Here is a 25468-nt window from a genome sequence, read left to right as displayed (position 1 = left end):
AAACAGTCAATATCCGCTGAAATCAATGAATATTTTTCTTATAACAGACAGTGAGATTTATTTAGAATATTGCTTGGTTTCAATCAGGGGCTTTTTACATGACAGGTTCTGTCCTCTTATACTAATCACAGAATTCTCACTGATTTGGATGGCATAAGCAAGAGAACATCACTTAGAATCATAGAAAATTAGGGTTTGAAGGGATCCCATAAGGTTCAACCCCCTGCTCAGAGCAGGACTATCCCCAGCTGGATCATCCCAGCCAAGCTTTTATCTAGCTGGGGCTTAAAAGCGTCCAAGGATGGACAGTCCACAACCTCTCTGGGTAACCTGTTCCAGTGCTTTACTACCCTTCTAGCAAGAAAGTTATTTCTAATATCTAACCTAAAATTCCCTCACTGCAAATTGAGTTCATTTCTCCTTATTCTGTCATCTGTCACCACATAGAACAGTCTAGCTCCATCTTCTTTGGAACCCCCTTCAGGTAGTTGAAGGCTTCATCCTAGGTATGACTGAAAACTGCACCCTACTGGGGTTTGGGGTTACTGTGGTGGGACTGCTCATGGCAGAGCAGCCTCTAGAAAGTGCCATTGGGGCCAAACCCCAGGGAAGGGCAAGTTTGGGGAGCCCTAAAACCCTAAACCCTGCTGCCTTGCACGTTATCTCTTGTGTGACAGGGGGCTGTCCTGGGGCCAGTCATAATCTCAGCCTGCCTGCCTCTCTAGGGCAGTCCATCCTAATTTCCTGCCATGCCTTGCTGTATCAAAACTGGATAGAAAGAATGCAGGAGGCAGCACATTTAATGTCTTTATGCCAAGGGCATCATACACAGCTCTGACCACCCCTTTACCATGTCCCATGCCCTGCAGATGGCATCCAGAAATTACTTCCACTATTACTCCCCTGGCCCCACTGCTGGGCCACAGTCAACCTCAGGCTCAAACTTGGCCTCAGGTGTCTTTAGACATGCCTTGGTCTCATGCCCCCTCACTGGGGCCTCTACTCCCACATGCACTCTGGGCTCCTTGCCCCTCACACTCTACACCCTCACTGGGGTCACACTACTCTGGTCTCTCACTGGGGCTTCTGGCTTTATGCCCCTTGGGCCTCAGGTGTCTGTCAACATGCCTGAACCCCACCCTCACCCTATGGCCCACTCAGGCCTCATCAGTGGTCCATCAGTGTAACTGGACCTCACTTTCTTTCAGGCTTCCCACTAGACCTCACTCTTATCAGGCTTTGAGTCTCGGGCCTAGTGCTTTTCTCTCAGGGCGTGTTCCCTTAGCCTTTCCCCTCCACAGGGTCACTCGCAAGGCAGTGAGGGCTGAGGCTTTCCTGTGCCTCATACTTGCCTTTCACTAGAGAGGCACTGGTGTGGCATTTACTGGGGACTGCCTTATCATAGACAGTCTGACCACACCATCCTCCCCAGCAGGGTATAGTTTTGTCATTCCCCAGGAGGAACTGCAGGCCAACCTTCCCTGGTCTTTCTTCACCCCTTGTGGCATCTGGATGTTCTTCCCCAGGATACTCACTTCTGGGCACTCTGTTGCAGCCTCCATATCATTACCTACTGTCAGTCATTGCCCCTTCACTCTCAGGCCCCTTGTAGAATACCTTCCCTCAGGAAGCTGAGCTTCAGCCTCCATCATCTCAGTGTGCTGGCTGGCCGACCACCCATCCTCTGTTCAGCAGTGATGTCCCACCCATTGAAGGGACCTTCAGCCTCCTTTAGGCTCTGTCTCCACCTCCAGGCCAATCAGAGTGTCAGTAGCTCTCCACAGTCCTGACCTGCCCCTTGCAGTGGGCTTACATGCCCTTCGGCCTTTCAGCTCTGGCCCCCTTGCTTTGACTGGTTGAGATTCCCAGACATCAGTTTAGCAGTGGCTGATCTCCCTACTCAGAGGGGGTCCCCTCTGGGACCCACCTTGCAGCAGTCTTCTCACACTGGGCTAGCCTGGTGCCCCACCGATCTTACTGTAAGCAGCCCTTTTCTCCACTGATCTCATCTGAGCCCCACTGTAGGCCCACAAACTCTAAGCCCCTTTCTTAGGCTGCCCCCATCACAGCTCTAGGCCCACACCTCACACTCTTAGGACCCCTGCACTGAGTCTCTAGGACCCTCCTCCTTCGCCATAGTTCCCCCCTATCCTCCAGAACGTGCCAGGAGCAGTAGAGCTCCATATGGCAATGTTACCTTGGCAGCACGCTTGCAGCAACTGCCCTCTGCTCCTCAGGGCCTGCTCTTATACTAAGGCTGCTCACCCCTGCTCCAATCAGGCAGCCTCCTGGCTATCGTATGACCACCTGACTGCATCACCTGCAGTCTGCCTCATAGCCTGCTCAAAGCCTTCAAGCAGCAAACACCCAAAGGTGTACCACCACACCTTGGCAGGGAAAGGCTAGGACAGCTGATCCCAAAATAAAAGCAAGGGCAGTGCTACAATGTTGACCAGAGCAGATAGCTACACCTGACTCCCTCTGGAAAGTCCTCTCAGGCAGCCAAGAAGCTATGCTCATCATCCTGGTTGTGAAGGCCAATGGAAAGAGCTGTGTAGACAGTGTAGGTCATCAGTTTAGGTGCCGCAGGACCTTATGGCCATCCACTGCATCTAGACTTGTCTTCAGATGTCTTGACCCTGTCATGCCACTGGATTCAGACAGGCCTGGACAAGAGAGTGAGGGTAACTCATGCAACTTTCCCTCACTTAAATCCAACTCATATGCAAGTCATGACATTGTTATATGCGCCGCCCCCACCCTCCCCTGACACACTCAAGTCCTGTGACAGTGGGCGAGTAGCAAAGCAGCAGGTGTGGATATACTGGGAGCTGTAGGTGCAGACCTACACACAGGCAGCTCAGGGCATAGAGTCACTTTTCTCTGGAATGAAGCAGCAGTGGAATTCAGCAGCCCCCTAGGTGACTGAGCAGCCCTATTTAGGATCGCACTGCTCACCTCCATAGCATAAGGAAGGGGCTAAAAAAAGGTGCCCTAAACATTGTCTGCTTCACCTTAACCCTGATCAGCATATTGCAGCTGATGGGGATCCTATTACAGTGGTAAAAAACCATGCAAAAAGCCAAAAAAGACAAAGATGACACCATTCACCATTGGTGCTTGGAATATGCACATACTAATGGATTGTACTACAGCAGATAGACCAAAGAGAAGAACAGCTCTAGTTGGTAGAGAACTGGCCAGATTCAACGTTCAGATAATGGCCCTGAGTGAAACTCATCTAGCTGAAGGACAACTAACTGGAAAAGGAGCTGACTACACCTTCATCTGGAGTGGCCATAGTAAAGATGAGCAATGTGAAGTTGGAAAGGCAATAGACAATCCTGCGGCAACTATCAGGGCATCTCCTTGTTATCAACAGCCAGTAAAAACTTCACCAGAATTCTGTTGAATTGCCTTGTGCAACACATTGAACACGGGCTCTTGCCTGAGAGTCAGTGTGGTTTCAAGGAAAGAACATGGGACCATAGATACAGTGTTTGCAGCTCGTAAATGCCAGGAGAAATGCCAGGAAAAAAACTTCAACTTGTACATAACTTTCACTGACCTGGGAAAATCATTTGGTACAGGAAGGGCCTTTGGAAGATCATGCATAATTCAGGTGCCCAGAGAAATTCATTGCAATGGTTTGGCGATTCCATAATGGCATGCTCATGCTGTGGATGACAGCAAAGTCATCTGAACCGTTCCCAGTCACCACAGCAGGGCTGTGTGTTGGCCCCAACCCTCTTCAAAAGGATGCCATGCTTACAAACATTCTTTTGTGACTATGGGCCTTTGTACATGCCACAAAATTGGCCTTTAAAGTGGCTTAAATGCCCTTTTGCATCACTTGAATGGCACTGCTGTTTGCACATTCGGCAACGTAGTCCACTTTAAAGGCATTGCTGTTTGCATGCTTGGCAGCATATTCCGCTTTAAATTACTTTGGTACCTAGCAAGGATAAAACACATCCAAAGTGTTTTAGTTTGCTAACCAAGTGCAACAGTGCACGGGGCACTGGAAGCCAACGTGCTTGGGGCTTGATGGGCCCTGCGCAGTTTATGGACTGTGGGACCCAGAGACAGCCTGTGCAGGTAGGGTCCACTGAAGGAAGAAAAAAAAAGCAGCAAGCCTGATCCTTTTTTTTTTTCCTGCCCCTAGCCAGCCTGCCTGCCTGCCTGAGCTGTCCAGGGACCTGGTACTTCCCTTTGCAGCTGTGGGAGGGCCAGTGCTTCCATCTCCAGCTGCAGTGCCCCACCCCTGGGAGTGCCCAGGTCAGGTGCCAGTGGGTGGGTGTCTCCTGGGGGGCCCCCACGCAGCTCAGGGACAGCTCACTCTCCCCCTCCCCCCAAAGAGGCAGGTAAGGATTGGGCCCCCACCCTTGTGTAAATGCCACAGGGATTTAGTTTGGTTTAATTCTCCCTAAATTGAAGTGGTGTTTTTAAAAACCCACCATTTCAATTTAAGGATAACTAAGTCGAATTATACGCGTGACATATACAAGCAGCCCATGACACTGGGATTGACATCAGTTACCAGACTGATAGTAAACTCTTCTATTTGAGGAGACTACAGGTGAAGACGAAACTACAGGAAGTGGCTGTTCGTGATCTTCTGTTTGTTGATGACTGTTCCTTGAATGCCAGATCTGAGTCTGACATGCAACAGAGTATGGACTATTTCTCTTCAGCTTGTGACAACTTTAGTCTTACAATCAACACTAACACAGCAGTGATGTACCAGCCTGCACCATGAAAGCCTTATGTACAGCCTACCATCACAGTAAATTCATAGATTTCATAGATATTAAGGCTGGAAGGGACCTCAGAAGATCATCGAGTCCAGCCCTCTGCCCCAGAGGCAGGAAGTCATCTGGGGTCAAAGGACCCCAGCAAGATAAACATCCAAATGTTTCTTAAAGGAGTCCAGAGTAGGTGCCTGCACCACCTCTGGTGGCAGTCTATTCCAGGCCTTGGGGACTCAGACAGTAAAGAATTTTTTCCTTATGTCCAACCTGAAACGGTCTTGGAGGAGTTTGTGACCACTTGACCTTGTCATCCCTTGGGGCGCTCTGGTAAACAGGCGTTTCCCCCAGATCCTGATACCCCTGGTACCCCTTATACCCCCCATAAATGACAAAACCCTTCAGGCAGAGGACAAGTTCACCTATCTTAGCAGTACACTGTCACATGTAATTCACATCAATGGTGAAACCAATGCCAGATTTGATAAAGCAAGTGTGGCCTTTTTTGCCAGACTACGTGCAAATGTGTGGGAGTGCAGAGGCATCAGTCAATAAACAAAACTGAAGGTCTACAAAGCCATTGTGTTGCCAATCCTGATGTATGCATGTGAAACCTAGATGGCCATACTATGAAAATGCTATGCTATGAAGCTGTACAAATGCCGTGCTAGATGCCATGCTATGAAGCTGAACCACTTTCACATAGGCTGTCTGAGGAAACTGATGATGATAAGATGACAAGAGAAGGTCCCAAAAACTGAGGTTCTTACACAGTCACGCATTCCAAACATCCACACTCTTTGATAAAATCACAGATGAGATGGGCAAGCCAGGTCACCAGGTTGTCGGATGAGCGACTGCCAAAGACGATCTTTTAAGGTGAGCTAAAGGAGGGAAAGCAATCTCAGGGAGGCCAGAAGAAATGCTTCAAGGACTCCTTCAAGCCATCCCTGAAACATTTCAACATGGACCCAAAATTTGGGAAAATCTTGCTTATGATTGGTCCACCTGGCAAAGCCCCATCCATACTGGAGCTACCATCTATGAGTGGAGAACTGCTGAGGCAGAGCAGAAGCACAAACAGTGGAACTCTCGCAACTGCAGCACATCCGCTGTTGACGAAGCAACCCAAAGCAGCATCTCTTGCTCAGCATGCCATAGACAGTTCAAAGCACAAATTGGCCTTAACAGGCATTCACATGTTCCCAGAAACCAAACCAAACAGTGATGTCATGGTCATCTTCAAATTCAAAGGATGAACTACAACAGTTGAAGGCTGCTATTAAATTTCCCCTCACTTTTCTTCTCCAGACTAAGTCCAGTTCCCTCAGCTCTCCTCAAAATTCATGTGCCCCAGCCCCCTAACCATTTTTGTTGCCCTCCACTGGACTCCCTCCAATATATCCACATCCTTTCTGTAGCAAGGGGCCCAAAAGTGAACACAGTACTCCAGATGTGGCCTCAGCAGTGGCAAACAGATGGGAAGAATCACTTCCCTCAATCTGCTGGCAACGCTCCTAGTAATGCAGCCCAACATGCTGTTAGCCTTATTCACAACAATGGCACACTGTTGGTTCGTTCTCAATCTTAATGTCCACTGTAACCCCCAGGTCCTTTTCTGCAGAGCTGCTTCTTAGCCAGTCAGCCCCCATCCCTGGTACATGGGACTGTTCTATCCTAAGTACAGGACTTTGCACTTGTCCTTACTGAACCTCATGGGATTTCTTTTAGTTCAATCCTCCAATTTGTCTAGGTCACTCTGAATCCTAGCCCCACCCCCAGTGTATCTCCTACCCCACCCAGCTTGGTGTTATCTGCAAACTTGCTCAGGGTGCAATCCATCCCATCTTCCAGGTTGTTAATGAAGATATTGAACAAAACGAGCCCCAGGACTGAACCCTGGGGCATTCCACTTGATACCGGCTCCCAGCTAGACCAAGCCATTGATTACTACCCTCTGAGCCTGAAGACCCAGACAGTTTTCTATCCATCTTACAGTCCACTTATCCAAGTCATACTTCCCCACCTTTATTCTCCCCTGTTCTTCACACTTGATCCACAACCACATTGTGGCTGCTACAAATTACTGTAAACAGGACTGATAACAGCAAATAGAATCTGTAGCTCTACTTCTGCTTCTTGTGTCCTCAAATTGAAAAGGCTGTGGGTACAGGAATTACAGTCTCTCATGTTTTCATTAATCTAAAATATATGTCACTACACTGAAAGGCCACATCTTGCTCTTGGGTATGAAAAAACATTAGCAAAAAATAACTGTCTTCACAAGTACTCTCAAGGCTGCTGAACCCCAAATGAGATCAAACAGTTTGACTTTGAAGTGTAGCAAGCATGTTTCTTACAATTTCAATAGCTTGCCTCTTTGCAAGAATGGAACCAGTAAGTGGGTCAACGAAGCAGTGGGAAATGTACAGGGGACCATAAGCAAACCCAACTCTCTGGGATTGCTGGTGAGTTGCCCAGTGGCGAGGTGAAGTCTTCTCCACATCCTTCATTCTAAAGGGCAGACAGCTTCCAGGATCCAGAGGAAATGTGAAAATAAAAAGAACTTCTATAACAGGCTGTTAGAAATCTGCTAACTGTGACATGGCCCTCATGAGTGTGGTTACCATCAAAGAAAAGTTCCATTTTTTTCAGTCATATCAGTGCTGCATTGTTTTCCAAGCCCTATCTAGTAAGCTGAATCAAGGACCAGCCTTTTCCTGTTGCTGGCACTACAGAGCTCTTATTGAAAAAGCAAGATGCCACATTTTCCATCTGAACTCATTAATAAAAAAACTGAGTAAAAAAAAAAGAGCAGTTCAGCAATTTAAAGACCGAACTCCAGGTCCTGATCTCGTAACTTTTTTACCTTAGTGTAGTTGCTGTGACTTCTATGAAGTTGTTCTGGTCTTGAAAAACTGTGCATCTTAAGAATAGAATCCCTGATATTTGTTCAAAGGCCACTTTAGCAGTGAAGAGTTTAAATGATGAAAGTCGTTTTTAAAGCTCAAGTGTTGCCAGCCACACATGGAGCTAAATGCAGGTTGTTCCTTTCCTGTGATGAGGGCAGCTTGACTCCCATGGATTTGAGTGGTAGCTCAAGATACTCAGTACCCTGCAGAAAGTACCTTATTTTGTTCAGAATGAGATGTGTTGTCACCATCTTGAGCTTTATATCCACCTCTGGCAAGCAAAATAACCCTAAACGTATCCTATAAACACACTCATTTTACAGTTCGTTTCTCTTTCCCATTCTATGTTTGTATGCATTTGAATATATTTGATGTAAAAGACACTGCAAATGATAAAATAAATGAATCAAAGCAAAATCCCTTTGGGATGCCAGAAAGTTTCAGCTGAGGTCTTAGCCTTCCAGCTTTATTTGGATTTACTTTAAAGTAAATACAAAAAGCTCATCCCCACACACTTTAGCTATTCCTGAACAAGCAGATGCAGCTACCCTTTTCAAAATATTGCTATTTGCATTTTGGAGCATTCACAATCCCAGCACAACAAATGTACTATTAATAGCATCAGTAAAGAGAAAGGGACAGATCATATCCTGGCTACTAGGTACCTAAATGCACTCCTGATGCACTTTGTTCAAATCCCTGAAAAACCTTTGAGGCATCTGTTTTTATAACATGATATTATTCTAGCTTTAAATCTAACTCAAAAAAAGCAGCAAGGAGGCAGAGGAGCCAGGCACCTTCTGTATTAAGAATTTTTCAGGGACTCCAGTGCGATCGAATAGGATTACATGCTTAAAATGTAGACTAAGATCTGCCTCCTAGCATTGGATTGAGAATACTTTGTGCCTCAGTTTACTGGGGATACCAGGAACAAGCCATAACACTGGAGGCTGTCAACTATACACTTTATTTCTCAAAGCACTGATTACTTCTCACTTGAAATAGAGCAGTTTAGTACATCCCAAGCACAGACCACTACAGACATAATTTACTTAGGATCTGCAACCAGGGTAAGCAGTCTCATGTTAACTTCTCCTCTTGAGGCATGTCAGATGCTGACAACTAGGCCCCTTCTGTGTGTGCAGGTAAAGATGTGATGGGATCCACACAACTGTGCACATGGCCTTCCCTCCACCCCTTCCCCATCCCACTGGCTCCCCCTTCCACCTGACCCCAGACAGCTTGGCTTTCCCCACCACCGCTTACCCTTGTAGCACGTTGGCTCCAGACCCCACGTGGCTAAGCAGCAGTGATTGCAGTGGCAGCCCTAGCACGGGGACCAGGTTGGAACAGAGCTGGGGCCAGAGCTGCTACCACCACTATCGCTGCTGCCTGGCTGGGCAAAAGTGGCAGGAGCCAGAGCCAAGCCTGAGCAAAAGTGGCAGGAAGAGGAGCAGGAGGGAGACGGGTGGCCTGCCTCCCACCTTCTACTGGAATCCAAGACAAGGTTCTGCCCCTGCCCCTGTTGAATGGGGGGGAACCTCATTTTGAGCTTGAACAAACAGCTTTTATTAATATAATTAACCAATTACCCATCAAGAATGGGGTGGGGGTGGGCAGGCAGGGATGGAACCCTGTATCCCCACCTCCATCTGGGCTCACTCCCTCCTTTCCTCCTGCTGCTTGGGATCCAGGCCCATTCCCCCACTACCCACTGCAGTGGTTGGGGGAGGGGAAGAGCAGGTCCAGGCCTGAGGCAGGAGATAACTGGGCCTGAGAGTGGGGAGAAGCAGGCCAGGGGGAGCAGCAGATCAGGACCAACCCAGCAGCGGTGTGGGGATGGGAAGAGCGGGCTTGGAGCTGACATGGGGGGGGGAGTGGGCCCAGGCCTGAGGGAGAGAGGAGTCTCACTCCTCCCCTCCCCCAGCTGCTGGTGGGGTTGTGCCCACTGCTCCCCCTCACCACTGCTCCCCTCCTACCCCTGTGATAGGCCTGAGCCCACTCTTCTCCTTTCCCAACTGCCACAGCTGCCGTGGTGGTGCCCCCACTCCTTCACCCCCATGTTGGGCTTGCCTTGTAGGCAGCAAAAACAGAAGAGGGGAGGGGCAGGCTGAGGACAGTGCCCGTGGCCTTCACCCCCCTGCAGCGTCCCAACCTCGTTCGCACCCCCCCCCCCGCTGTCACCTGCAAGGAACAAAGGGGAGGATGGATGAGGTCAGCTCTGGTGCCCTCCCACTCCCACTGTTGCCACCTGCAGGGAACAGGGCAAGGGGGACAAGACCAGCTGCGCTGACCTCACCCCCCAGCTCCATCCTGTGTCCCTGCCATCATGGCAGTGCATTGGTACCTGTCCGAATGCTTCTTCACACTGATTGGCTGACAAACAGCCAATAAGAGCATGAATAAAGCACTATGGACCAGACAGATAGATTACGGCTTATACAATATTAGAATACTCTGTACTATGACCCAACTAAAAATTCTACTGATTTGTAAATGGTGCAATTACCATTCAACTATGAACTAGTTCTGAGCTAAGTATATTTCAGCCAACTGTTACTAGGTGTTACTACTGCATCCACAGGTACTCTAGATGTTCTAGAACAGTGGTTCTTAACCATTTTTGTACCAGGACACATTTGTAAACATTAATGGCCAGTCCCAACCTAGTGCACCTTATTCCTGACCCACTGCTGCCTGCACACAGTGTGTGAGGCAGGGTAGGTGTGTGTGGGGCTTTTTTTTGGGGGGGGGGGAGGGAAGGGGCAAGAAGCCCCTTGCAGGCTGGAATTTGTTTTTAAAAAAGTTTGTTCACAACACTTTCATATATTCTTGCAACCCACAGGTTGAGAAACGCTGTTCTGCAAAACTCGGGGGATGACATCCTTCTTTGGAAATCTTATAGTACTGAAGGTGTGATGTACAACAAGGGTAATCAATGCAAGCAAGTAAAGGAATATTAAGTACTACAGAGTACAAGAGCAAGTTGGTAAGATCACAATGTAAATTAAGAGCAGCTGCATGCACTGTAATAGTTCCAGACTGGTGAGGGGAGGGCGTTGTATGCAAACCACATACAAACCATTCACTCTTGACAGTCCACTGCAGTGTTTGTAGCAATGCTGCAAACATTTGTTTGCAGGAGAGACTTTAGATAGGTAAGTATGGAGGCCTATTTAACAGATCTGGGTACAGCATTCACCCCTGGCTCAGAATCACAGCTGGCTCATCCCATGGAATATTAAGGAGGCAATTTCCCTACATTTGTACTTCTTAATTGCCCATACCCAAAAGCTGCTCCCTTCTGCTTCTAAATACTTCAGGATAAAAACGACTTACTGAAGCTAAGTATTTCATACAACTAACATCGGCACAAAGCAAAACACCAGAGCTTCATACAGCAGACTTTATTTTATATTACAGTATCATTGCATTTCCCCATGTTATCTCCTGAGATACCTCTTGTGTAACAAAGTACAAATGACCACACAGTAATGTACTTTTTACAAAACATTCATAACAGACAGGATCTATTTTACAATTCAAGAGCAAATGCAAGTAGGAAGCCTTACTTTCAGAAATACAGGCTGGTTCACTCTTGTAAGCATATTCATGAGATAAATACTAAAAACCGTCCTGTTTTCTACTGCACTGTCTTAAAAATAATTACCATGGGTCTATATAATGTAAGTAATAAAATCTGTAGGAGTTGTACCCAAGTATTTTTCCTCCCACACAGGTATGACTAACAGTATCATTCTGGAGTGTAAAGTGCCAGACACTCCTGGCTTCCTGCTCTGGTAAGAGGGGGCAGGGGTTGGAAAGCCAGGCCTCATGGTCCTAGGCCTTGGAAGCATCTCCTGACCAGTACTTTAAGTATCTTCTGGACAGATACTTTTCCCTTGTCCTCTTCTTGGCCAGATATTTCAATACTGTACCTTAAATAAATATCAGTTATCAGTGCTTATCACATTCACTAGCTGATCTCTAACAATTCTTCCTTTTCTTTAGGATCTTTTCTTTTCCACAGATTTCCAAGAACAATCCCTATGAAAAGTAAAGTTCCTAATGTGCGGTTAGAGGTAAACTTCTTCCAACAATCTTCAGGTGTGTTTATGTCCAAAGTGTAAATCTGTGAAAGTACAGGACAATGATCTGTTGTTATTATTCTGTAATTCCACAAGCCTGCTAGGCACTTCACATGCAGAGGATCTATGTTCCCAGAAACCCACAGTCTTCAGCTCCATCTCCACAACAAGCTCTTTACAGACATGCATCCTGCTTCCAGTGGCTTCTTAACAGACAGAGGTCTGCCTACTTGAGCTTATTACAAGATTTGTCTCAAATACAATGCATACAACAGGAAGGCAGAGAAGGTGAGGATCATGTATGGATGCTAATCCTGGCTCCTCTCTACAACAGAGAGACCAAGGAAGATGGTAAAAAGGTATTTATGCATGTCAGGATACAGACTGGGACCCAGTAGGATTTTCAGAAGTGCTGACGTGCATCCAACTCCCCCTTGGCATCTGTGTGCATTCTGAAGAGTTTTATAATGTTTGGTCTGAGTTTCATCACAAGCAATAGGATTCCCAAACTGTGGTCTATACAAAGCTGACTGGTCCTGCAATGCTACTTCTACCTCCACCTTTCCAGCTGCTCCAAAAGGCATCTATACTGCCCTTTGCAAAGAGGGCTCAGCTGAAGCAGCTGGGAACAAGGATTAGCTGCCTCCATTCCCTGTCCCTACTAGTTCATGTGAGGGAAGAAAATGTAAGCTGTCAGGAACAGAGTTACCAACAGGAAGTGCAGTGGAAAAAAAACAGAAGGAAGCAAAAGAGAGGCAAGAGGGCCTTTGCTGGCAAGAGAGGGAAAAAAGGAGCAAAAGATGACAACATATTAAGTGAATATAGCAAAAGGAAACTGCAATTAACTTCCTAGGAACAATCAAACACTTACAAAGCTAAAGGCAACTGAATGCCTAAATAACACCTTCCCTCTGGACCTGAAACTGCTGTAGTGGCACAAGGAATGACGTAACTAGATTCTGATTGTGAAATATATAGAAACATATCTATGAGGAACTAGTATAAAATGTGACTCACACCTTTAGACATAAAATCTTTTGACCTGAGGTTTGCACGAAGTCAGCGAGTCAAGAAACAAGGAACAGTAACTACTTTACGAAATACTCCTTTAAAGGAGTAAAACAAACATACAAGTCTTTGTTCAGACCAGTTGCCAGTTAAATTGTTTTCTCTTGGCTGAACATTTACCTTCTTTATAAAGAGAGGAATAAATCTCTAATGACCCATATTCCTCTTTTTCTCTACCAGCACTATGAGGTAGTAAAGCAACCAGAAATGAAATTAAGCAGGCTACACATAATCCATATTATGACTTAGCTTGTTTATCACTGAAATAAGTTTGTATTAAAAACAAACAAACAAACAAACCCAAAATTTGAGTATCACAATGCCTGTTGAACTGTTACAAGTTTTGCAAAGAAAAGAAGAAATCATTTGGAACCAAGGGAATTTTTTTTTTTCCAAAAGTCGTTACTTTTGAAAATTATTCAATACTTCTCTCACAGACAGTAGTTTTGTGTTTTGTTTTTTGTTTTCAGGCATCCAAATCTGGCTTCGAGAACAGTAGTTGTCACATTGTGCCGAAACTCAAGATTCACGTGGAAACAAAATTCTAGCCACTCAATCAGAAAAAAGGAAATCTAGCATGATCAGAAAAAGGAAATTTGGCGCTCCTAAAGCATGCCACAAACAATTTCAGAGAATGAAATATTCCCATCCGCAATGACAAGTACTGCCTGTGTATCTGCATGTTGTCTGCACAATCCTACATTACCCCAACACATGTTAAGACCTCATCAGGGGAATATTGTGGATCAGTCTTCAATCTTATTACATACTTAAACTGTTGAACTAACAGCAAGGTTGCCAGTAAAGAAGCGTTTACTGCAGTGACCACCAATTAGTTTTCTACAGAGTACTCACTCTCACTACAATCTTGGACTAGATAGGAGCTGAATATTGAGTTTAACAAGTCACTATGATCAGAAATACAAGTATGTAAGTGACACTTTGTACTTTGTTTATTCTCAATTTTATCTAATCTGCTTGTATCACTTTAGTAACACCCCCATTTATTTTAATCATTAGTTTTATTCATTATCTCTTCAAAAACAAGAGACCTGTGGGATAGTGAATTGGACTGATTCTTGGATAACAAAAGAATTAAATTTGCTTTTGGTGATGATGTATAAACCAGAGAAATTTAGTTTGACTTTCACATCCCATATTGTGCTTGCATGGTTAGTAATCCAGGAAGATCCATCCAGGTGTAAACTGAGCCAGTTGTGGAAGAAAACAACAAACAAACAAAACCCCTTTTATACAGCTCCTCTGCAGAGTATAACCACATTTTAAATATCAGGTAGTCACTACCAAGAAATAGAACCATTTAGTCTCCCGATCTCCCAAACCAGTCTCCCAGTCTCGCTAGGTACCAACTGTACCCCTAGTTATTTTATGTATCCACATGTCATGGTGACAACATTAGACACACTGGGAGAAAAATCAAGATTGCTATCTCCTGCTTCTTGTAAAAGCAGACCTAGGTTAAGCTCTTGTTGACAATAAGTTTGAGACGAGAGGTGGATGTGTTAGGCAAACTGACACAGGATTACTAACAAACAGAAAAAATTATAAGAAAAATGATGAATTCAAACCTGGTGAGCTAAGTGGGCCCCTACAGCAGCCACTGCTGTGTAGTAAGGGAAGGTCTGATCACAATTCATTCCTGTCACACACAAACCCATGAGCATAATGCCACCAAAACCACTGAGCCATTGCTTAGTGTCTTCCTTGAACCGTAGAGCTGTCGATTTCACACCAATGACAACATCATCTCTTTTATCCTAGAATGAAAAAGATTGTTACCAGAAAAAAAAATAAAGCATTGCATGAGGCATTTTGCTATGCCTTCTGGGAGTGTGGCCAGTATAAGAGAAAGGCCTTTTTTCAAGGCTATAACGTTTATATTTTAGAAAGAGGTCTTAAGTGAATTTCTTAAGCTTGTTTTAGTCACCAACATACAGAGCCTGATTTCCAAAGCTGCTGAGTACTTGTTTACTAATGGCTTACAAAAATTGTTTTAAAAGATTCCACACCTAGGTATGCACAATGCTTGAAGATAAGTCTTCAAGCAGGATATTCAAACCTCTCACACAGTCAGTATAATGAAAAGGACATCAAAAGCATTAGGGTATGGGGCACTGTTGGGGTGAAAAAACTAATGGAGATGAAAATTTTTTCTAAGATCCATTTCCTGCTGTTTTCAATCTTATGAAGGTCAAAAGTTACAGCAGAAAGGCTAGAGGAGCCATGCTTATCCAAAATAATAAATTAAACACACTTGGACACCCACACATATCAAACAAGGAAGAAATTATAGCCAACCTCACTACTTTACCTGATGAGCATAGATAGTGTCATATATCAATGTCCACACAACTCCAGAAAAGTACAAAGGCAAACAGACAGACCAATCACATGAGCCTTTGATGGCAGACCACCCAAGCAAGGCACCCCAATTAAACGTAAGCCCTGTAAGCCATAAAATATGAAAAAAAAATACATGTTGAACTAAACTGTAATAGTCAGGAACAATTTACTTTATATTTTTCATCCACATAAGACACTCAAACATAATATTTTTAAACCTTATAAACCCAGAACCCTTGCACCAGATCTGAAAACAAGGGACAAGGGTGAATTACTCTGTTATTTCCTTGTGGGGAAGGAAAAAAGGAACTGTGCAAAAGAAGAGGAACAATGGCTTGACAGAAAAACAACACTCCCTTCCTTCTGGCTAGTTCTCGTGTTTCATGTTCTGCTTGTATCTGCAACAGAAGGGAAGCAACTAACATCCCTGTCTCTGGATGGTCCACTGAAGAGAATACTGACTATTCCAACAGAGCAATAAGGCATCTTAAAGACAGTTAGCTTTAACTTGTCCTTTCTGTCCCCACTTAGTCTGGAGGTAGCATAATATTACAAAGCTTCTGCCAAGGAGTGCTCTTTGATGCTATACAGATAATGCAAACTCAGTTTCTGCTTCTACTGTTCTCACTGGCCTATGATGAGAGCCAATCTAAAATTCAATCAACACCCACAATATTGTGTTGCTGAGTGAATGCACCACAGAAAAGAGGATCCGAAGAAATTCTGGTCATCTCCAGCTTTCTAAGATTAAAAACAAAAGACAAAAACAACAATTCTAGTTTATGTGGAATCCTTAATAAAGAAAAACATGCCCTATAGTGAACCACGTGGAATGTAAGGAAATCTTAAACGTGTATCACATTGTTGGGCCTGTAATACACATTTATATATTTGATGTTTCTACTGAACAACACTAACTATATATTACACATTAAGCATACTATATAGCATAAGTAGCAAAATATTACAACAGATTTTTCCTTCTAAATTAAAAACTTTATGTAGCTAACATAGGGCCCAGTCCTGCAACACTTACATGTGATAAGTTTCAACAAAGTCTGCAGGACTAGGCCTGTATCTAAAATTACAAAAATGCCAAAGTTTCTGCATAACTGGGTGTGTTGTTAAAGAAGAATAAGTGGAGGGGAACAAAGCATACATGGCAGTAATGGTTCTTAAAAAGATGACAGATAACAATTTTAGGAGAAAAAATTATGGAAGCCAACACATATGAAAGATGTCTTAGCAACCCAAGTTTCTCTTAGTATCAGAAGGACATCAAAAGCATTCTCTTAGCAACCCAAGCTGGAAGTACTTCTCTTTACTTCAGTTAATTTAAGTGTTTCAGATTGCAAGCTGTAACAGGGAGGAACAGAAAGGAAGACCCCAAAAGGCCAGGGGGGAACCCCAGGGTCAGGAACCCTTGAAAGAAAGTGAAAGTAAGAGAAAAGAAAATGAGAATTGCTTACTTGCAGCAAAGCCAGAGGCGGGACCCGTGCAGCTCATTAGCCACACCTTTATACAGTTGCGACCGGCTGATGATGCCAGCCACAAGAGCCTGCCGGTGGAAATAAAACAGGCCGCTGGCAAGGAAGAGGGGAGCGGATGGTGACCAGCGGGAGCAATACCACGGAAGGTTCTCCCTGAGCCCCTACAGGGGGAAAAGGAGCCAGAAGCTGCTTCTCCCAGCGGGGGAGAACGCAGTAGAACACGCTGAGGGACAGATGCTGCTGGCAGCAGCAGGAGAAGCCAGGAGCCGGAGACAGTTCCTCATGACCAGGGACTTGGGATCTTCCTGTTCCCCTCTACCCTTTAGCCCGATGCCTGGGGCCACAGCCGAGGAGCCAGAGAGACCAGCGTACTTCAAGACGCCAGACCACGTGGGACTGTTGAGGACTCCATAAAACCCAAGGAGGCGCACCAGGTGCGGGCTGGGTGGCACAAGCAGCCTGAGGGGCTGCAAAGTACGGGCCCCAGGGGTATAGAGCTGACCCAACGGGTGACTGGGGGGGGGCCACAGGCATCTGTCAAAGGTCCAGCAAACCCACAGACCAGGTGAAGAGGAAATAGGAGTACAGAGTAGCCCGCAGGTTACCCTTGACCCATATAGGGCAGAATAGGGATCTTGGTTGCCTGAGGGCCAGTACTGGTGATTAGGCCAGAGGAGCTGGGGGTTGAGGGGCAGAGGGCCTCTCTAAGTGCCTCAGTATTTTTTTTGTCATATTTGCATTTTTACGTTTCCCACTGGTGGAGGGGTTGAGGTGCTGGGCTGGTGGAGCCTGATGGTTCTTTAAACCTAAAAGGGGTTGTCAGCCACATGAAAGAGAAAATTAAACGGCTGTGAGGTAAGGGTAGTATATTGGGGGTTGGGCCCCGTAGGCCGATAGAACTTTCAAGGCGAGCGCACTTGGGGGCTCAACAGTCAGGGACCTGGCCAGAAGAACATCTGTGACACGTCAAGGCAGGGTGTAAGGGCAAGGTAGAGCCTCACAGAAGACTACCAGACAGATGTCCCACCGTCGAGAGACTCCCAGTGGTTGGACCTCCCACTGAAATAAGACCCAAAGTCGTGGCAGGCGACACTGGGGGAGACTACGCCGGACGGAAACACCTACTCGATGGAACACCTGGGACAGACAGGCAAACACCTCCAAACATCCGGGCCAGAGTGGCATGTGACCAGACGTTAGAGGCTAGACAGGCACAAGCTTTCTTAACTATGTGTTTCACATTACACTTCAGAGCTTGGGAGAAAAACATCTCATATCTCCCAGGACTGCAGCTTATTCTTAAGTAAAAATATTTACTCACTCTCTTAACACCACTGTACATGGAAATGAAAAGAAATCTCCAACTGATTGATTAACCATTTGAGTATGCACCATTTCATGGATCTTTCTTGCAGTTTCAGGTAACTTGATTTAATGCATTCACTCAACAATGAAGATTTTACTAGAACACAAAACAATTGCATTTGAAAGAAAAGAAAAATAGCCATTTTTAACTCACCCAAAACTAACTGTGGCCAATATGTGATTCTCTTCATCAGGGGATAAGTAATCACAAGAGACAAAGAAGCTGCTCCTAGACCAATGCTATAACAAGAGACATTTATCAGAAAACTTCTCGTTTTGTTTAAAATCATTCTGTTATACTCACCATTACTTCCAATAGAAAGGATCAATATTTCTGACATAATGATATCAGATTTTTAACTACAGAATCGTGGTTGATTCCTTAGTTAAAACTGAAATAATTCTTTCATTCTCAACCCACAAGTTCATTTGCTGGTAACTTTCCCAAAATAATTGTCTTTTCTGTTGAAATTCATCATTCCTGGAGAACTATAGTAAGAATGAATAATCACATACACATTACCTATAGTAATTCAGGCAGAGCAGCACACATAAAGCCAAGCTAAGTTGTCCCCCAAGAAAAACCAAGGCTTGAAAAGCTGAGATATCTCCAGAAGCTATTGGTCTACTTGCTGTTCTGGTAACCTAAACAGAGAAAGAACTGTTTTAATATGAAAACTAATATAACCTGTTAAAATATATTTTACAAGCAAGAGGCAGACTTCAATGCAATGTATACTGGATAAGGTAGACATTCAAGCCTCACTAACTAACACCCTCTTCCCACCCTCCACTAAAAACAAACCCACAAATAACTAAAGCTACACTAGCTGGCAGCACCCAATACCCAGGCAAAAGATAAGTTCCATGTGACAGAATCAAAACGAATGGCCTGGAAGGCAGTGAAAAAGACTTGTTTTAAGAATGCAAAAGCCAAGGTAATGAATTACCTGACAGGTTTAGAGAGTTAGCCACCAGAACTGAGTGAGCAGAACCATGGGCTTTGTGCTTGCTACAGCACATAATAATATTGCAATGTTCTTTGAAAAGAAGGTATGTGCATAATTATTCTTTAATTAGTTAATCATATGTGGGTATGCTCTTATGGTTTTATGAGACTGGATCAGGTTATGAATAGTAAAAAAAATGAAATCCAATAAAAAACCTGATTTGTGTATAAAACTTCAGAAGTAATTCCCTGCATTGATCTACACTGCCCAGAATATGTTCAGCTCTCTGACAGCAATTAAAAGCTATTTGTTAACAAGCTCAATTTGCAGTCTGTATGTTTGAACTGATAACAGGTTGGAAAAATTAAACACACAAGTCAGGGAATGTAACTGTTAAGGTTCCTATTCCATTAATTTTCCCCTTGTTACATCCTGAACATGGCACCCCTCTGCATCTGTGCTTAAACAGATTAAAATGTCTCCTAAATGGCAGCAGACTCCAGAAATTCTAAATAAACATGCAGACCCCCTCTGCCAATTTGTTCTGCTAATAAGGGCTGGAACCTGCATAAGAAAGAAGTGCAGTCATTGTTAGTCATTTGAAAGCAGCCTTCAAACCTGTTCTTGTCTTGATGCAAGACAAAAGAAGTTTTACTTCATGAAAAGGCCATAGATTTACTTACTCATCAAACAATTAAAGGAGCCTGCCTGTCCTTTTCAAGTCCATGCAGTTCTCTACCTTTTTGTCATACTCCTGATCCCACATGTCATTGATAGTACAGCCTGCTCCACGCATCAGAACTGCTCCAGCACCAAACAGTGACAGCATATACCAGTCTGGAAAGCAACCTGGCTCTGCAGCCAAGCCTATGCTCCAAGTGCATGGTAAATACAACAGCCATGTTCCTAAGGACAAAAACAGAAGGTGACAAGGATTAGGAAAAGAGAAGTCATAGTGGAATTACTCCTTAGGGTAACATCAACAGCAAATAAATACTGAATGAACTAATTAAAAGCTTCTAACACTGCAAAACCAAAGCTGAGAGAAGTTAAGCTATAAATGGCAAGGCAATGTTGTTCTACAATTTGTTGTGTTCCTTTCCTCCTGTTGTGTTCTATTTTTGGCTAAACTGTTAAAACTTTACTTTAAAAAGACATTTCTCCCTACCTTTCCTGCCAAACAGAAAACTGAACTGTGGAGAAAATGCTATGCTTGAGGATTCAGCCAGATATTCAGGCAAGAGAAAAAGCACGTTTGTTAGGCTATCCTGTTCTCTCTTCAGAACAAGTATGTGGCTACCTTTACAATTTTTCACAATTAAAAACTGTCCTCTTCAGTTCATATTATTTATAGGCAAATCAATAAAATGTGCATGTTCCACATACCAAGCTGCCTGACTAGGATAAATAAGCATATTGCAAGTAGGTGTGCACTGATAGAGATTTTTGGGACTGATACCGATAGCTGAGTTTTAAGGAGGCATATCAGCCAATACTGATCCAATTTCCAATAAGTAGCTCTTCAGCTTGAAGAGCTGTATCCAGCTGGTAAGCCTGGTGTGCTGGAAGGTACAGGGGTAGATCAAGGTTCCTGCAGCAAGGGAGAGAATGGGGCCGGGACAGGGGCAGGCGCTGACCAGCCAAGGCAGGGAGAAGCATGGGACAGAGCAGCAAGCAGCTCATCTGAGGGGGCGGGGTACATGCAGCACAGGACAGGCTGCAGCTGTAGGCCCTGGCCAGACCAGGAGGAGGCACAGCTCGTTGGGGGGAGGGTGGCCCACTCTCACCACTGAGCACAGCTCTCCTGGTGCTTGTCTGGCAGCTCCTTCCAATCCCACCCCCCCACACCCGATATCCCTGATAAACTTATAGGTGCCATCAGATTGCCCCTGAGCCTGTGCTTTTCCAGGCTAAAGAGTCCCATGGCTCTCAGCCTGTCATTGTAAGGTCTGTTTTCCTGACCCCTTATCATGCACGTGGTTCTTCTCTGGACTCTCAAGCTTCTCCACATCCTTTTTGAATTGTGGAGCCCAAAACTGAATGCAGTACTCCAGCTGCGGCCTCACTAAGGCACAGTACAATAGGAGAATGATATCCTGGGATTTGCTTGAGAAGCATCTATGGATGCAAGCAAGCGTTTTGCTCGCTTTATTAGCTGCAGCATCACATTGATGGCTCATGTTCATCTTGGGGTTGATTATGACCCCCAAGTCCCTTTCAACTGTAGTGCTAGCCAGCATAGTACTGCCGAGCCCATAAGCATGCTGCAGGTTTTTCTTCCCAAGGTAGAGAACCTTGCATTTTTCGGCGTTAAAACACCATCAGGTTCTCATCTGCCCATTTGCTGAGCCTGTCAAGGTCAGCCTGGATCACCCTCCTGTCCTCAGGTGTGGCTGCTTTACCCCAGAGTTTGGTACCATCAGCAAACTTGGCCAGTCCGCTTCTGACTCCAATGTCCACACCATTAATGATGTTGAATAGTACAGGCCCACGGACAGAGCCTTGGGGGACCTCACTGATCACAGAGCACCACAACAATTGACTTTCTTCAATCACCACCCTCTGGATCCTACCATGGAGCCAATTCCCCAGCCAGCAGATTGTGGTGTGGCTGAGGCCAGAGTTAGCCAGTTAGTTAGGCTTTTTTATACAACATCAGTCCCCTCTCCGTTGTACAGGTGATAAGTCACCTGGTCATAAAAGGAAATGAGATTGGTCAAGCAAGACCTACCCACAACAAACCCGTGCTGGCTATCCCTCAGGATGTTGCCATCAGCCAGTCTGTTGAGAATGGCCTCTTTGATAATTTTTTCTAAGACCTTCCCCACGACAGAGGTCAGGCTGATGGGCCTGTAGTTTGCCGGATCCACTTTTCCCGCTTTCTTGAAGATACGCACCACATTGGCTTTCTTCCAATCATCGGGCACTACACCAGAGTGCCAGGATTTCTCAAAGATCTGTGCCAGAGGCTGACCTATGATGCTTGCCAGCTCCTTGACTACCCTGGGGTGCAGACGGTCAGGGCTGGCTGACTTGAAGGTGTCCAGCCTCTCTAAGTGTTCCTTCACAAGATCAGCATTGACGGAAGGCAATGAATACAACGGCAACAGATACAACGATTCAAAAAGGTTGAAAACGCCTGACCTATGGTATGAGTTTATTTTTTATAAATTTCTGGTTAATTTTTACTTGGATAAAAATACGTGTGGTTTCATATGCAGCGATGCAAGTCACTATCTGCATCCCTCTTGTTAGAGGCAACACCACAGGTGATGTTACATACAGCCGATGATGCAACTCACCATCCGCCCGCCTTGTCACAAGTCTAGACCCCCCCCGCGAGGGGGGCAAGACGCGGGCTCCGCACGGGCCGTTCCGACCCCTCCAACCGCCGGGAGGGTGGGGGGGACGCCGGGCGTTCGGGGGCTCCATAACGTAGCCCCGGGGGGAGGACGGACCCCCTAGCACTCACCGATGGGCCGGTCCAGTCGCATGAGCCGCAGGTAGGGTCGCGCGGGGCCCGGCGCCGCCTCCACCAGCGCCGCCGCCGAGAAGCGCAACGGCCACCCCCCGCCACCTGCCGCAGCCCGGCGGAGCTGCGGGCTGTGGGGCGCCGTGGCGGCGGCGAGGGGACGAGGGAAGGGCGAGCGGAATCCTCGGCGGCAGCAGCAGAGCCGCGGCAACAACCCCGCCATGCCGCTGCCCAGCCACTTCCAGGAGGCGCCGTCTGATGACGTTGACGCCAGCGACGCTGCCACTGGTTGCGGGCTCACTGCCCCGCGCGCACGCGCAGTGCCAACCTGCTGCGGCCAAGGTTGGAGGGGCGTGAGGCGCCTCACTCACATAAATGCATCCAGTGTTTGGCCCCGTAGGGAAACACGTCTCCAAAGCAGGTAGCAGTCGTGGCACTTGCAGCGGGTTTGCACATTCGCTCTGTCTTTCCCTTAACACCCTGCCCCCCCTTAACGTATATGAGGTGTTAACACTTGCACACACCCCCCTTAATATATAGGGCAGGTTAACACATATGCGCACGTATATGCACACGCCCCTTAGCACACAGGATGATTTAATTTCACCTGGCTTCTGGGCAGTAGCCCTTCAAGCACCTTTCCTTCTCCTTTGCAGTTTTGTCTGCAAACCCCAGGGTTAGGACCTGTGGTTTTCCTACAAAGGCAGCCTGGGTCCCCCTGCATCCTCTGCTTTCTACCAGCTGAGAATTTACAAAAACAGCAATACATGACAGGCCTCTCCATGAGATCAAGAGGAAGCCTTTAAAATCCAACTTTCCACTGAGGTTTGAACATTTATATCCCAGAGGGGCTTGGGTGTGTGTTTTCTTTTTCGTGAACTGCAGCTCACCTCTGTTCTGAATATTCCCCCTGAATGTCCAGGCACAAACTCTTCTGTCACTGGTGTGCTCTTCTCAACCAGGGTGCCCCAAAATCCTGTTCAGAGTGCCATGAGGAGTCAGAAAATAAGCAGGCTTAAAGCTCTTCCCTGCCTGATTGTTCCCCTCACCCCCATTGCACAGCCCCTCTGCAGGGCAAGAAACAACACTGGAACAAATCCTTTCCTTTTTCGAACAGGATGCCACTCCATTCACAAGAGTTATGGAGCTGTGCCTCCAGTCGAAAGCAAGGTATCCTGAGTCTAAGCAAGTGGAGAAGCACTGCTCTAGGGTCATGTTAGAGATTCAGTTAACTTGATGCAAGCCCTAGTTAGCCTGCAGGTGTGTCAGTATAAAGGTACTTACATGGATTGGTGTGGCTTGTTTCTGCAGCCTCATCTCAGTGTAAACATCTTTATATTGACACGACTGTGTTTAGATCACAGTTTGCTCCAATTGAGTGAAACCTGTTTTTCTACCACCAACTTAACTATATTGCTGCAAGAACTGTGGATACACCAAAAGAAGTTATTTTGTTAACTGGCATTTTACTCCTTCTAGCAAATGATCATTAAAAACAGAGAATGCAGAGCCGGATCTTTCTCTTCACATTCTGAATGAGCTGAATGTGCTCTGCTCAAGGTGCCAAACAGCAGAACTGACCTCCATGTGCATGTTATTTGAATTTTCTTCAAGCAAAAACAAAAAAGGAAAGGGCATATATTGGATATCCTAGCCAAGCATGATAACATTTCTTTGAAATAATAATACTGCATTTTAATATTCTGACTTATGAGTCAGTCGGCTTATATTTTGAGCCAACTGTGTGCTCTTGTTGCAAAGAAGGCTAACAGCATACTGGGTTGCATTGGTAGAAGTGTTACCAGCAGATCAAAGGAAGTGATTATTCTGCTCTATTCAGCACTGGTAAGGCCAAGTCTGGAATACTGTGTCTGGTTTTGTGCCCATCACTACAGAAAGGATGTGGACAAATTGGATGCGAGTCCGGCAGAAAGTAATGAAAATGGTTAGTGGGCTGGGGTAAATGACTTCTTAGGAGAGGCTAAGCGAACTGAATAGGTAAGGCAAGATCTGGAGTAACAAAGCTGTCTATATGACCAAAAACTTAAGCTCCACAAAAACATTACTAATATTGATGCTGCTGTATGGAGCAGAAATGTGGCCAATGACAACTTCTGTGGCAAAGCTGGTTGCCATTGATACTTTTGGTGTCAAATATGAATTGAGATAAGTGTTAAGTGGATGGGGAAAGGTTTTGAATCTGGAAATATATGAAGTAATGGGACACCTACCAACTAGTAACTTCTACAAAAAAGTCTGTTAGCATGGTTCATATGTAACAAGAATAGAATCCCGCAGGATTCCAAATTGGAAACCAACAGAGAAAAGAGACCTTGAAAGAACACCAAGACCTTGTAGTAACAAGCCATTAAGGAACTAAGTGAAGTGGGGGTCATCTGAGAAGAAAAGGAAGAATGGAAAAAGGACAATAATGTTTTCAGAAACAGCTGACTTGTCTTCTGTGCTACAGAAACATAGATGAATTTGGAACTCAAGGGATTGACTCAAAGAGAAACTTAAAGAGGGTGAATATGAAAGGGATTTACAGTTGAAGTACGTAAAAAGCCAGTAGGAGTATGCATTTAAGAGCAATAAACCTAAGGGATAGACAAATCTAACAAAAAGAACATTTACTGCATAGATGACGCATGGGGGGGGCACATGCCCCTCCTGAGATTGGCCACTGCCAAAGCCACCTCCGGCTTCTGCGTGCAGTCGCCTCCCTCCCCACTGACGTGGCCACCGGCTGCTGTGGGCAGTCCCCGTTTGCTGCTTACTGCCACCAACAGTGCAGACGGCAGCTGTGGGTGGTCCCCACTTGCCTCCCACCGCTCGCTAACCCCCACTCCACTGCTGACACCACTGTGGCCACCTGCTGGTGGTCCCCGCTTGGCCTGCCCTCACCACCGATGTCACCACAGCCACCTGCGGGCAGTCTCTGCTTGTTGCCACCACACCCCCACCGCCACCACTGCCACCGCTGCCTGCAGGCAGTTACCCTGCCCCCCCAG

At 45.7% G+C, this 25468-nt stretch overlaps 1 protein-coding gene across 1 annotated transcript; it reads right to left on the bottom strand.

Annotated features, from left to right (window-relative positions):
* Window positions 1-11347: 11347 nt before the first annotated feature.
* On the bottom strand, window positions 11348-23774 carry LOC109321869 (4-hydroxybenzoate polyprenyltransferase, mitochondrial-like). The gene is made up of 8 exons (XM_019552631.1): window positions 23742-23774; window positions 22458-22785; window positions 19725-19891; window positions 18559-18680; window positions 18190-18275; window positions 15149-15282; window positions 14406-14594; window positions 11348-11792 (listed from the first exon to the last, which is right to left on the bottom strand). The coding sequence occupies exons 1-8, from the start codon at window positions 23772-23774 to the stop codon at window positions 11637-11639; spliced, it is 1215 nt and encodes a 404-aa protein (XP_019408176.1). The 3' UTR covers window positions 11348-11636.
* Window positions 23775-25468: the final 1694 nt, after the last annotated feature.

The sequence above is a fragment of the Crocodylus porosus genome, unplaced genomic scaffold, assembly GCF_001723895.1.
Source record: "Crocodylus porosus isolate Cpor-Errol unplaced genomic scaffold, CroPor_comp1, whole genome shotgun sequence".
Taxonomy (NCBI): domain Eukaryota; kingdom Metazoa; phylum Chordata; order Crocodylia; family Crocodylidae; genus Crocodylus; species Crocodylus porosus.
The sequence above is the reverse complement of the archived record's forward strand: the minus strand, read 5'-3'. Positions and strand labels throughout refer to the sequence as shown.